Below are 14,566 nucleotides of genomic sequence, written 5' to 3' on the forward strand. Positions count from 1 at the left end.
ATATTTAAATCAGATGTGGCATCTATAACTTTAGAGAATTTAGCATCACTTTCTCCATACACATGCACAAATGAACATTTCCAGTAATCCAGGATGGCAATAGTCAGGGTGTATATCCACACCCTCCATGGAAGAATGTAGGCTCCCTGATCTCCACAAATATGTGTCCAAGAAGGACTAGACCAGCCATCTGTCCTTTACTGATTATATGTGTCTTTCAGTGAACTCCAAATTCCAGACGAGTTCTCAGGGGTATTCATACGCTGACAGTACTAAGTGGAAGCTTTGGGTTTTAAACAAATGTCCATGTTTTTAGGCACAGAGAATAGTAATTCATTTTCTCTGATACTCTTTCCCAAAATAATTTAAAATGTTTACCATTCTTTTAACCTCTTCCAGATTAAAAAACTATACTATCTTAAGAACTGTGATAACTTTTTAACACCACGTCCTAATAAGTTTTAGAGGCTAAGAGCACCTTGTTTTATTTAGTTTCTACATTAAGCAGTAATATTTTAATAAATAACAACAGAAAATCTCTAATACAGAGCAGAAGGCATATTTAATATACACAGAACATGAACTTGCCTCTTACAACAAAATGTCTTGAAATATACATTGTGTCTTTTGAATAAGCCTTGATGACTGTCTAGGGAGTTTCTTGTTTAATCATCATCTGAATATTTTCTGGTGATTTCAGTCAAGCCATGATCTGATTCAGCAAAACAACTGCTTTGACTGATTGATTTCCTGGATTGAAAAAATTATTTTCTATCACATATAAATAGCTTTATAGCTACCTCATGGACTTACTGCCTTAAAATATTATTAGAGATATTAAGCATGTCCAGAAACTTTGACTGTGATTATTTTGTATTTAAAGAAGGGCTCTAATCTTTTTATAATTCTCATATTAATAAAACTGTTCAGTAAATCAACAAGTAGTTATTAGCCCATACAACTATGTGCCTAATATTACACTGTCTATTTAGTACATGAATAAATGAACATATATTTTAACAAATATTTGAGCACCCATTATGTTTCAGTGATCTGCAGGAGCAAGATATGCCACAGGAGATACAAAGATGAATAAAGCCTGCTAGGAAACTGCATATAGGAAGCTAAAGATAGAAAATATCTACAACTTGAAGTAGAATTCACTAAATAGAGAAATAACAGATGAGTCAGCACAGCAGTGCATATGACCATAGAATTTGAAGTCAGGCAGCACTGACTGAATCCCTGCTTCATCATTTACTTAATTTTGTACCTTAAATCTCATTCACCTCCTCATGTGTTGAGGTTTAAATGAGACAACGCTTTAAAATCATGGCATTGATCTAATACATAGTAAGAACTCTAAAGCTGTCTGTTATCATTGCTCCCACATAATAGATAAAATACTATATAGGTGACTGTGGGAATAGAAGAGAAAATGGGGAGGGGAGAAGAACAGGTGGGGGGAAATTGAAGAAATGAAGAAGATAAAGAGACAAAGAGATCACATCTTCAATCTGGTTAGGAAAGGTGGTAGAAGAATTGAGGCCATCTTCATGAAGCAGTGGCACGTGAGATGTCTTTGAAGGATGGAGAGGATTTTTCCAAGTGGAGATAAGAAGGAAGGGTATTCTGGACAGAGCATTCAACATAAATTTAGGCACCCGAGGACTCAACTGACAGGTATGGTTCATTGTGGAGCATGTGTTCAGTCTAACTGAAGCACATGGTGTTTGGAAGTGACCAAAAAAAGATATTGTTAGAGAGCCTTAAATGTGAGATAGTATTTAATTTAACAGATTTTGAGTAAGGTAGCAAGAAATTTAGTCTGTGCTGTACAACCTAGATTAGGATGACAACATTACATAGGTTGGAGTGGGGAAAGAAAGAATATGAGAATGACTCATCATGTGGGCTCTTAACTGCATTAGAAGTAATGGGAAGCTAATTAGTCATAGTTATATACTGTAGTAGACATGAAGTAGACACAGAGGATTCAAAAGATATTGCAGATCCAGAACTCACAAGACTTGACCACAGATAGGTGAAATGCTGGAGGAGGGAGAAGTTGGAGTAGGCTCAAACTCAGAAATTTCAAGCTTCAGTGATTGGAAAAATCCTACTCCTGTTCACAAGATGAAGGAAATCAGAAAGAAGACCCAGCTTCATGGTGTTGATGATAAGTTTAGTGAGTGGAGAATTCAAGGGACCATTTCTAGTGACAATGTTCTTCATGCAGCTGACAAATGTAGATCTTGAGATCATGAGAGTGATTTGGAACAGAGATATTAATTTGGATATCAAGTGCCCACCTACAGACTATAGTATAGTTGAAGCTCTATCGCCAACACATGGAAAAGAAAATTGTGAAGACAGTCTTGTAAAGTTTCTATCTTCTTACTCCTTGAGAGATGCACAAATAAACCGTATATAATAATGTAAACTTTGTTTCAGTGTAAACTTTGTTTCAGTCTGAAAGCTCCAAGTCACAGCATACTGTCATTTAGAGCTGAAATAGAGAAAAAAGTAAAAAAGGGTAATGAAGGTCATGAAAAGAAGAGCAGAAAATAAAATGCCAAAGAGAATACAGGAAGATAGCGTTAAGTAAGAGTCAACCCTCCTTGAATGTAGACCATGAATTCAAACAAAAAATTCTCTTGTTAAAAGTTAAAAAACAAAAGCAGACAATCTTAACAGCATACTAATTTGACAAACATTGTTACATCCTTCTGTTTTTGTTTTATGCAACAAAGTATTTCTTATTGTTGATGAAACATCTTCTGTGCTTCACATATTAAACACACTTCCAATTAATAGGAAGAACAAAGCAATGTGTAAGTGCATGAAAACTCTTCAGGGGTGAATGAAGAAAATCCTAGTTCTTTAAAAGAAAAAGAGCATCTTCTTCTAGCTATTAGGTGAACCTAATTAATTAACATAAATTAGAATTTTTAAATAATGAAAAATACTCTTCAACACATGACAGGTGGGTATGCTATCAAAGCACTTTTTTGAAATGAAAATCTAGAATCCAAATGCAGTGATATAAATGCATAGCATTCACGTTTTTATTCCCCACATTCCTGGCAATCTAAAGTTTTCTAGTTTAAGTGTATCACCCTTTGTCAGTTTTTATTACTTTTGGATCCTTCAAGTTCAAAATTGGGGAAAAAAAAAAAAGCCACGATCACTGAAAAAGTTTCATTTCTTCTGTCCACAGAAACAGTTTTAGATCATCTAGTGGAGAATCTATGGAATGCAGTCAATTAGGTCTTGCATTTCTAAGCTGGAGATAGACGCACACACGTGCGCACTCACACGCATACACACACAAATTTGCCCATCTTTCAGAAGACAAAATTTTAAGCTACAATTATGGAAAGTAGATCTATGAGAACTATACTCCTGGAAACTTCCTAAGTTACATAATGCAACATTATATAAAAAACAGAGAAATCTAGACTGATCCTGATTATTCCATGGCAAAGTTTTACAATAAGCCCTGTCAGTCATTCAGTGCCTACCTTGTAGGATGTCATTGGAAAAGCGCTGCAGTACCTTGGAGCCTTTGGTGAACTGAGCAACCTAGAGCAAGTCGTGGCCATGATCGATGAAGAAATGTGTATCAACTGTGGCAAATGCTACATGACCTGTAACGACTCTGGCTACCAGGTAAGGATTCTGCGGTAACTGGGATGCTGTGAGGCATGTTTCTTCTGGCTTTCGTAGCAGAAAGCATTTTGTGTTGCTGAGTGTGCGATGGCGACCAGACGTGCCCAGTATTGCCCCTCAGCAGGGGCCTATCTGTCCTCTCGTTCTCTAAGCATGGGAATTTTTTTCGAAGGAGAGCCATAACTTGTACTAATTGTGCCACTATCCAGTGAACGGTGTTATTTTAATATCATTGTATCATCCAGAACAGTGTAGGGAAAAATCCAACCAGAAAGAGAAATCCACCCAATTATGGATGTTAGGAAGCATTAGGCTTTAATACAGAGGAGAGGGAAGAGAACTACCATGTATTGCCATGACCCTGAAAGGACTTGATTCTTTCTACCGCAAGAGAATTCTCTTCCACTCAGTATTGACTGGGCTTCTACTACAGTAAGAAAGAAAAAGCACCTTCCTACCAGGGAAAGTGTTGGGACCCAGAATTCCGTTGTGACTGGAGAAGCCAGCAGGTTGTATTCTTACCACATGAAGCGAGCCATGGGTTCTTCCCAGGGACCCACCCTTCAGCAGAGAGGCTGCCAGGGGACCACACAGAAGATGCAGGGATTCAGCTGTCTTCAGTCTCAAAACTACAGAATCATGTTATTCTCATTAAACTTTACAAGCTATGAAGAAGTAGAATAAAGTAACACCTCTTGAGATGATTAATGGAATTTTCAAGGTAGATAAAATGGTCTCTTTTTAAGAATTGAAGTTCATTTAGCTTATGCAGCCTGAAGGAAGGTCCCATGTTGCTCGTGGTGGGATTTTGCATATTCTTCTGACCACCTAATAGAGATAAAACGGACTCTCTTTTTTTTTTTTAAAGATTTTATTTATTTATTTGACAGACAGAGAACACAAGTAAGCAGAGAGGCAGGCAGAGACAGAGAGGAGGAAGCAGGCTCCCTGCTGAGCAGAGAGCCCGATATGGGGCTCGATCCCAGGACCCTGAGATCATGACCTGAGCCGAAGGCAGAGGGTTTAACCCACTGAGCCACCCAGGCGCCCCCCACGTAATAGAGATATAACAGACATATTTTAACTTAAAAAAAAAAAAAAAAACTCTTCCTCTTTGACATTAGTTCCATACCAGATTTTTTTTTACCTAGTGTGTCACTTTTTTTTTTTTTTTTTGGTAGCTGAAAGGTGTCTCTAACAGTTATTTTGGAAATGCTAATTCCATCACACTCACTTTTGTCTTTCCTCTAATTAACCAATTTGAGATGAGTCAAGAAGTCCTGTCACTAAAATCATAGCGGCAGGACTCTAATAGCTCAAATCTTAAAAGTTATGATTCCTACCTTAGAATTCTAGCCTTGGTACAATGTCCGTGAAAAACAAAACAAACCAACCAACCAAAAAAAACTATATTAATGATGAAAATAACCACAATTATACATTTTAAAGATTTAAAAAGTCCTCCTTTGACTCTTCTGTCTCAAAAAAGATAAAAAATAGAAAATCAAATTCTTCAACTGAATATAAAATTTTACATGTCTGCAAGTTTATAAAGCATAAAATTTTTAAGATATAGGCATTATTTTATTTTCAGTTGCTTCTTGGGTTTCTATTTATAAAAGGGTACATAAGGAAGAGAAATAGTTTTTACTCATTCAAACAGCCATCCAAGATGTTGTTTTATTTTTAAAAAATGGCAACAATTTATGTGGATGAAGTTTCTTATGGTTTGTCATATCTACAGTTCTTGTTCAGTTAGAATATGGTTGTTTCCTTGAAGATCAGACTTTTTGTATATTAAGCAGTCTGACATAATTTAATCTAATAAAACCATCTTCATTTTTATGTGCATAAAAGAGGAAAGAATTATAGTTACAAGTAGCTTCAATTGAGAGAGGGCAACTTTTTTAACCAAAAAATTATTTTCAATTGGATTATGACATATTTTATATGACAGAGGACAGAAGTCAGAATCAAGGAATTATTTCATTGAAAATCCTCCCACCCCAAAACTGGCACTAAAGCCAACTTTTTTTTTTTTTTAACTCCTGTTTTCTTCTAATTTGAAATCCAAGCAAATATATTCATTGCCTCAGCTGACTGTGACACGTTCTCATCCTTGAGAACCAGGCACGTTTGGAGAGAAAGCACCCCAGCATCCTCAGGTAGCAGACACCCCATCCCGATAGGAGGGGAAGGACCTGCGCTCTGCTCAGAACAAAGCAAACGAGAGAGTTACTGTTCTTCAATCTTTTCTTCGGACCACCCAAGAAAAATACCTTTAAGGAATTTTAAATAATGTATTTCTAATTTAAAAGGATTCCTTCTCTGGTTTGTTTTTTCTTTCTTTCTTTCTTTCTTTCTTTCTTTCTTTCTTTCTTTCTTTCTTTCTTTCTTTCTTCCCCCTCCCCTCTGGCACCTCTGGCAGCTCAACTGTTGCTATACTGACCCCCAGGGCTGGGCATCATCCTCTGTCCTCTCAGAGTGCCTCTCTACTGCAGTGGAGGAAAACGTTCCTACTAAAATGGTGGCGTCCTTGACCTTTCTGGTCAGTGACAACAATACTCTTTGTTTGCAGGCTATCCAGTTTGATCCTGACACTCACCTGCCCACCATTACTGACTCCTGCACCGGCTGTACTCTGTGTCTCAGCGTCTGCCCTATTATCGACTGCATCAAAATGGTTTCCAGGACAACACCTTATGAACCAAAGAGAGGCTTGCCCTTAGCTGTGAATAATCTGGTGTGTTAAGTTGATTTGTGAAACTGTTGCTATGAACTTTGAGGCCACCTACCTGTGCCGATCTTTTTAATTGTAACCATTATGTTCAGCTCTTGCTAAATTGAAACAAATAGATAATTTTAAAATAAATTTCTAAATGAAAACTATAAATTTCTAAATAAATTTCCAAATTTAAAAAAATGTCTCCTGCCAGTGACCATTCAATTAATGGTCATAAAATGGAATGATTATTTTGTGAGGATAGTTGTTAAATAACTGTGTGGCCATTAATTGGATATTTACCATTAGCTGTCCATTCTGAAAAATATTAACTTTTTTGTGGCAATTAATGCAATAGTTTCCAAATTGCCCTGTGCTATGCTCTGTCTTTGATTTCTAATTGTAAGTGAAATTAAGTATTTTAGAACAAAGTACCATTTAACTTATAAGAAAATGTTTCCTAGGAAACATTTTATAATTAAAAATTACATTTAATTTTAACACTGTTTCTAAGCAAATGCAATTAGCTCCATAAAGCACAAATGAAGAAAGTCAAATACTTATTTACTGTGACAGGAAAAGAAAGCCAAAGAGGGTTTGCAAAACTTTTTTAAGGCCCCTTCGTCAAAATAGCTTCTTTGTGGGAGGCTAGAAACTCAAGTGAAAGTATTTGGTAATCATTTGTATCACTCGGCTGGTCCCCACTCATGCCCGAGATGGGTAGTCAAACTCTACCAATGAATCAACATGACATTCTTCTTTAAATATTTAAACTATGTTCCTAACAAAATAAGATATTAGGATGGAGCCCTGGTTAAAGCCACTCTTTTGCTGTACACAGATCTGCTCTGTCTGCTTCTAATAGTAGCCTTCATGATTATAGCAATTAATGTTTGAACAAAGCCCAAATTATATGGCAGTGGGTCACATGCTTCATTACTCAAGAATGAAAAATATAGTATTGGTAATATATATTAAGTGTGCAAAACTAACTTGACTACTCTTTATTTTAGTGTTTTTGTTTAATTTTAAAAGTAATCAAATAATAGGAAATACATATTTTCTGTTACTGCCAAATAATATTTTTATATTTCTCTCTTTTCATAATCAGCACATGGCATCACATAAATTCATTTATCTCTTTGTGGCTTATTTTAATATGAATCTGTAAGTAGCAAATCTTTAAGTAATAACCTGTGGTATATTTCTATGAAAAATGCAAGATCTAGAAAAATAAAATGTTTGTTTATGCACTTTTAGAAATGCACATTTACCAGAAAATCTTCATGATTGAATGATATCAAATAAAATTTCATAAAGCATTTTAAACAACGTGGTTTTTGGCTGCCTTTCTTGCAAGTACAACATTATGTCAACCATTTAGATTTTGGGGTGAAGTTTTGATTAATCCTATAGTGCATTCCATCCAAATGTATATATAATGCTAGTTCAGATCTAATGAGGGTAATGACAGTGCAGTTATTTTAACGTTTCGCTTCTAGTCCCTCTTACCCAGGTTGTCCTACTGAATTTAATTCCATTCTGCCAAAATGCGTCTTTCACTGGGCACAGGCCAGATTTCTTGCAAGGGTTCATGGGCAGAGATAAATGAGAAAATGGCAACCTACCATCAAAGGTGCCATCTTCGCTATAAGAAAAATCAATGTCACTTAATAGGTATTCCTTAGATAGTTGTGAAATATTAAGGACTCAAATAATAGACTCACTTTTTTGCTCCTTTCATCGTGGGGGCATTTTACCCTTTGTACTTGATAACACCTCAGAGAAGGGTTCAAATTGTCCAGAAAATAAATTTACCAGCACCATGTGGATACCATCACAATGTATTACCCCCACCTCAATCTGATGAGGGTTTTTCATTCTGGGAGTTTTTTTAAAGTACATCCCATGCATATATGCCTGAGTCCTCTTCAAGACACTGATTGCCAGGCAGAAATTCCCTTAATAGAGACTAAAGAAAAGAATAGTTCATGACTTTTGCATCCTTCTCTGAGAAAGAGTGAACACAGTGCTATGGCTCTTTACTTGAACTACTTTGGGGAACTGCAAGCGACCAGGCTTTTGATTTAGGCTGTGGCAATCTGTGATTTTACACTAGGATGTTCCTCACACATATTTCTGTTGTGTCCTCTTTCTGCTGTACACAAAGAAGCATTTCTTATCTATGCTGTTTATGGGAAACATACTTTAGTCTTAACAATGTGTGGCTTGCAGAGAGACTCTAGAATAGGGGAAGAATGAAAATTATGTCATTCCATCCAGCAAGAGACCACATACCATTGGCCCTAATACACACGTTTTCATGGTTCCTTACCTTTAGACATGAGTGAAGACATAGGATCAGACAAAGGAGTCTGGTTTTGAGTGTTTCCTATGTCTAAGAAACTATACTAAATGGACTACATATGTGATAGTTAATTTTATGTGTCAACTTTGCAGGACTATAATACCCAGATACTTGGTCAAGAATTATTCTGGATGTTTCTGGGAGGTGATTTTGGATGAGGTTTACATTTAAACCAGTAAACTCTGAGTTAAGCAATTGCTCTCCATAATGAAGGTGGGCCTCATCCTCAGTTGAAGGCCCAGAGAGAACAAAAAGCTGACTCCCCCTACCTCCTCAGCAAGAGGAAATTATCCAGCTTTTGGCCTTTGGACTTCCTTTGCAACATCAGCTGGCCAGCCTCCCCTGTCAGATTTTGGCTCATCAAGCCTCCACAATCACATGAGCCAATTCCTTAAAGTAAATCTTTTTATACACACACGGTATTGGCTTTGTTTCTCTAAAGAACCCTTTTGAATACAACATTTATTATCTTATTTTATGATTAAAATGATCAAAGGTAGATTGTATTGTTTTTTCTTACTTAGCGAAGGAGGACATGGGTGCTTAAAGGGTCCAAGTAATGTGTTACAGGTCACAAAGCTAATTAGGTATGTTTCTAAGTGTATTGGTTGTATCTAATAAACCATCTGTTTTTCCTTTTGTTCATCCAGCCATTCATTCATTTAACAAATATTTATCAAACAACTACCATGTGCCAAGCATGGGTTGGGCTGAGGGTGTGAACTCAAAAGATGAAGGTTTCCTAAATTCCACTCACTTACAATCCACAGGGGAAGTGGGCATGTCACACATATTACAGAATGTGTTGCCAGTGCTAGGAAAACAATAGAGAAGGGACATCTACAGGCTACTCCTTTGACAAGATAAGTTAAGCCACATTTTTAGCTCATAAAAGCATTTTTCTAAACAGGAAACAAGAAGGAAAGCACAGAGGTATGAAAAGTCTGGACTATCCAGAAAGCTCTAAGAGCTTGGGGTTAGAACGGAAAGAACATGTGGGATATTAGGCAGAGAGAGAGAGAAGTTTGAATCATCTTAGAATCCCTCAGGGAATCATAATCAGCATTCTGTCCATTCATTCATTCATTCATTCATTCAAAAACATTAAGTACCTCCCTTATATCAAGCTAGTTGATGGTGATTCAACCATGAACCAGACAGATATGATTCCTGCCTTACTGAGCTTACATCTTAGTAGAGAATACAAAAAGCAAAAATAAATAAACTGCAAATTATGGTAAGTACTTTGGCAATGACAGCTAGGGCCTGGGGTAGGGATGAGGAGGACACACACTTACCTCTTCAAAGAGTGGGGTGGAGAAGTCCTAACTCATGGAAAGGGGCAAACCATATAAAGAATACAGAAGAGTGTTTGTGTTCTAGAAGTAGAAAAGGCTGGTGGAAAGACCCTGAGTTGAAAATAAACTGAGTTATTCAAATTACTAGAAAGATAAATCAAGGAAGGGTAATAGAAGGCAATGCCTAAAATCCATAGGAACCGTGGACTAGAAGCATAAGCGATTAACCTCAATTCCCTTATCTGTAAAATGGAGAAGACATAGCCTAATATTTAATACATTAGATATAATCATAATTTCTGTTGCTATTATTTATGGACACAGAAATTTTAAACACACTTTAAAGAAATAAAAGTCTACTAACAAAAATCAATGTTTGCTAGATTCAAAATCAGACTGTCATAGTAGTGACCAGTGATATGACTTCCTAAATTAACACTCATCATCTGTAGCAATCTAGAAAAAGATATTCCATGCAGTTGGAAGATCAAGGTTAAAAAAAAAATAGGATAATCAATTCAAACAAAAATAAAAGACCCAGAAATAAAATTTAACATATATATAAATAAAATTATCTCATTATCTATATATAATTATCACATTATATGTATAGCTGTCTAATTTTACTTCTCAATTCTATGAGCTGGATATAGCAGAAGTATTTTCCTTATTTTTTTAAAGAGGAAATTTAAAGGAAAAGTAGATAAGTGACTTACATAAATTGATATATTTAATTAGTATCATATTCAGAAATGAAGCCCAGCTAACTTGATTTTCAGGCAATACTCTCTCTTCTACATTATTCTGCTAAGCAAGTATTCTGTATTTTTCTACAATATAGATACTTGGAGAAATTCTCCAAATTATTCACATTTGGTGGTCTTCGAGTAACAGTAAATGGCCTAAAGAAATCCAGCAGTAACTGCTGTCAGAAAGGGTTAAGATACTGCCCTTAGAAACAAGCTTATTACCTGGCAGGATCTGATCTACTTTTGTCCTATGAAGTTAATTCAATTAACAGGAAAGCCATTAGACACACTATTATCTACCCAGAGCTATAACTTTTCCTCTTACCCACAGATGCACACAATTCAGCAAACAGCCTGCAGAGTGAAAATTTGGACCAAATCCTTAATGATTCTGTGAGGTTTGTGAAGTCTAGCTCTCTCTTTTATTCATTAATGTGGTAACACTAATATGGTACCCCTTTTATTAATTAACATGGATTTTCTGCTTAAATTTTTTAAAAATTACATATGACGTCTTTAAACTGAATGGTCGCATTTGGGTTGGAAACATGCACAGCTGATTATCCCTTTGTGTTAGCCTTCCATTAACCGATCCAGTGCATTTATAAACTGATACTGGCTATCATTATGTTCATATTTACTGTTCTCCTAATATGCAGCATAGACTGTGGTGCCATAAAGAAGCCAAGTCACTTTGCCGCTGGTAAATGGTCTATAGTGGTGAGTCATATGGGGCAATGTACCTGTGCACTAAATAAATAAATAAATAAATATTTATTTATTTATTTTTAAGATTTTATTTATTTATTTAATAAATTTATTTATTTAATAAATTTAATAAATTTATTTAAAATAAATTTATTTAAGATTTTATTTATTTGACAGAGAAATCACAAGTAGGCAGAGAGGCAGGCAAAGAGAGAGGGAGAAGCAGGCTCCCTGCTGAGCAGAGAGCCCGATGTGGGGCTTGATCCCAGGACCCTGAGATCATGACCTGAGCTGAAGGCAGAGGCTTAACCCACTGAGCCACCCAGGTGCCCTGTGCAGTTATTTATTTACAGGATGTATATGGTGCTCTTCCCTATGCTGTGTTCTGCATGGACAAACGGCCTTCTGTGTACTCCTGACTTTCTACTTCCGTGCCTTCTTCATTCAACTGCCATCGATAAATTCAAGTTTACAGACTGCTGGTAGGTTTTGAGGATTTGCATTAGTCAGCATGTCGCTCAAGACCTCTTTGCTTACCAATATCTTTTTTTATGTGTTTCCATTGAAAATAAGATCTACCTGTCTATGAATAGTGTGGGTTTATTAATCTTTCTGGCCTTCTATGGTATCCGTCTGCATGAATCTAGGTATTTGAGCAAGAGAAAATGCCAAACAGACACACACACACACACACACACACTTACTAAAAAGTTTTCATCTGCATATTTTTCATGGAGGTATAAAAACCTGGGCGGAAGATAAGAACCTTCCAATTCAATTTATGTCTTTAGGTAAGAAATCCAAAAATTCTTATCTACTCTCTTTTAAAAGAGCCTCTTTTGAGTGAATCGGGGGCAGGAGATTTTAGGGATTTGGGACAGGATTCTGGGAAGGTAATCACGAATTTTTTTATATTCTATTTCTGTTTTGCAACATTTGGGAGAGTACATCTTGCTCCTCCTCCTTATAGGCTGTGATGCTGCAGTGGGGCTTCTCCAACCTACAGGGCTGGGTGGGGCATGGAATATTTAATAATGAAAGTTCCTTTCTTCTTCTGGGACTATGAGCATGACTCATTTTTATCACACTGCAAAGTCCTGCCAACAATTATGGCCGACAACAATGCCCACTACTCCAATGTGATTCTGAGATAACCCTTTAAATAAGACCTTTGAACGTTTCCTAAGGACAAGAATGTGGTAGCTTTACATTCTCTTCCACTAAAGAAAGCATGATAGGAGTCCAAGGACCTGGTAAAGCAAGAACAGCATAGATAAAACATCTACATGAAAGAGAAAAGGGAAAGGATTTAGAACATCCAAAATCTGTGCGCCATCTCCATTTCTCTGAATTTCAAATGTTTATACCAAAGTGCTTATTGAACAGTGGTTACTCAAATACAAACCCTAAACCTTTATGCCCTGAAGTCAGCTCTGTCTCCTCCTTAGCTCTTATCATCTCTTCCTTCCTGTATAATAGCTTCACCTTTGCATACTGCAAATATTTCATAAACAGGAAACAAAAACACTCATCATGAAAAAAACATTGATAATAACTACATTAAAGTCAGGAGTTTCTTTCCATCGAAAGATCATTAAGAGAATGAACAAATAAGTCACACAGTGAGAAAGTACATTGGCAATATGTATAACCGACAAAGGACTCAGGTACAAAACACAAAAGCAATTCCCACAAATCAATGAGAAAAAGACCACCAAGAGACCAAATGGATAAAAGACATGAAGAGACACTGCACAGAAAGGGGATATCCAAAGGATGAATAAATATATGAAAAAGGTGCCTAACTTCATTAGTCATCAAGTTGTTGAAAATTGAAACACTATGATTTCAGAATCCAAATCTTGAATAAGATGCAACCTACTGGACTAGAAAAAAATCTGAAAGAATTGTAGCAAATAGAAAATTCTGAAGCTGCCTGGCCCCTAACCAGATTGTGTAATTGAGCAGTTAATAAAATTTAGCCTACAAGTTCCATACTGAGGCGAAATGAGAAATGAAGTACTCTTAATCTTCATGCATTATAAAAGATTTATTTATTTAGGAAAGGAAGTTTATTAATGTCTGCATCAAGAGATGTTTTAACGAATGAATGACTGTCAACTTCAGCATGCAGAAGATACCTTCCTTAAAGAAGATGTGTGGGATCATAAACACACCCATGTGGAACTTGTCAGGCAGTTGAAAATTCTAGATGGCTTGCCTCTTACAGCAACAGTAAAGAAAACCCAATACTTGGCATTTATCAAATAATTATTATTAGGGGCATCTGGATGGCTCAGTCGGTTAAGCGTCTAACTCTTGATTTTGGCTCAGGCCATGGTCCCAGAGTCGTAAAATCGAGCCCCGCGTTGCCTGGGCTCTGCTCAGTAGGGAGTCTGCTTGAGATTCTCTTTCCCTCTCCTTCTGCCCCTTCCCCCACTACTACGTGCTCTCTCTCTCCCTTTCTCTAAGTTAAGTAAATAGATCTTTAAAAACATAACAATTATTATTAAAAACGTTCAGGTGTCAGGGCTGCCCATATTATCACAAAACTCTTGGGCCTAAATGTATGTACATTTAGCTTTTGGATCAATTTTATCAGGTGGGAAACCAGAGATTCTTTTAGTGGCAGAGAACAGAGGCTTGCGAACATATCTCATACCACTCAGAGTATGGTGAGAGACATTGGTAGCCCCAAGTCTAACTAGGTGCTGTTACATCGACCTGAGCAAGAAGTTTTGAGAACTTAAGCTAATAAGGCAGCAATAGTGGAGTAAGGGAGGAAGGAATGGACTGTAGAGATCTCCAGCAATAGAGTTGAAAGCAACTTACATTTATTAAGAACCGGTAGTCTAGCCATTGCATAAACTCATGAGAAAACACTAGAAATACCCAGTATTGCTTCTAATAAGTATTGCTTCTAATAAAATGTTAACGTACAGTTATGGAAATAGCAATAAAGGCATCCTTAAATCCATCTGGGGAAGACAGAGGACACTTCCCAGAGGTATACACCAGGTCAACTGAATCTTGCAGACAGGGGGTCTGG

The 14,566-nt window shown here is 36.6% G+C and overlaps 1 protein-coding gene across 1 annotated transcript in view; it reads left to right on the plus strand.

Moving 5' to 3' along the window:
- DPYD (dihydropyrimidine dehydrogenase) overlaps positions 1-7,716 on the plus strand; it is an 842,461-nt gene extending 834,745 nt beyond the window's left edge. Inside the window, exons 22-23 of the mRNA XM_080800117.1 lie at positions 3,532-3,672; positions 6,251-7,716. Coding sequence (XP_080656243.1) covers positions 3,532-3,672; positions 6,251-6,424 — 315 coding nt within the window. The 3' untranslated portion in view covers positions 6,425-7,716. The remainder of the gene's footprint in view (positions 1-3,531; positions 3,673-6,250) is intronic.
- The last annotated feature ends 6,850 nt before the right edge of the window (positions 7,717-14,566 follow it).

This window comes from Martes martes (genome assembly GCF_963455335.1).
Source record: "Martes martes genome assembly, chromosome: 4".
In the NCBI taxonomy this organism is placed as follows: domain Eukaryota; kingdom Metazoa; phylum Chordata; class Mammalia; order Carnivora; family Mustelidae; genus Martes; species Martes martes.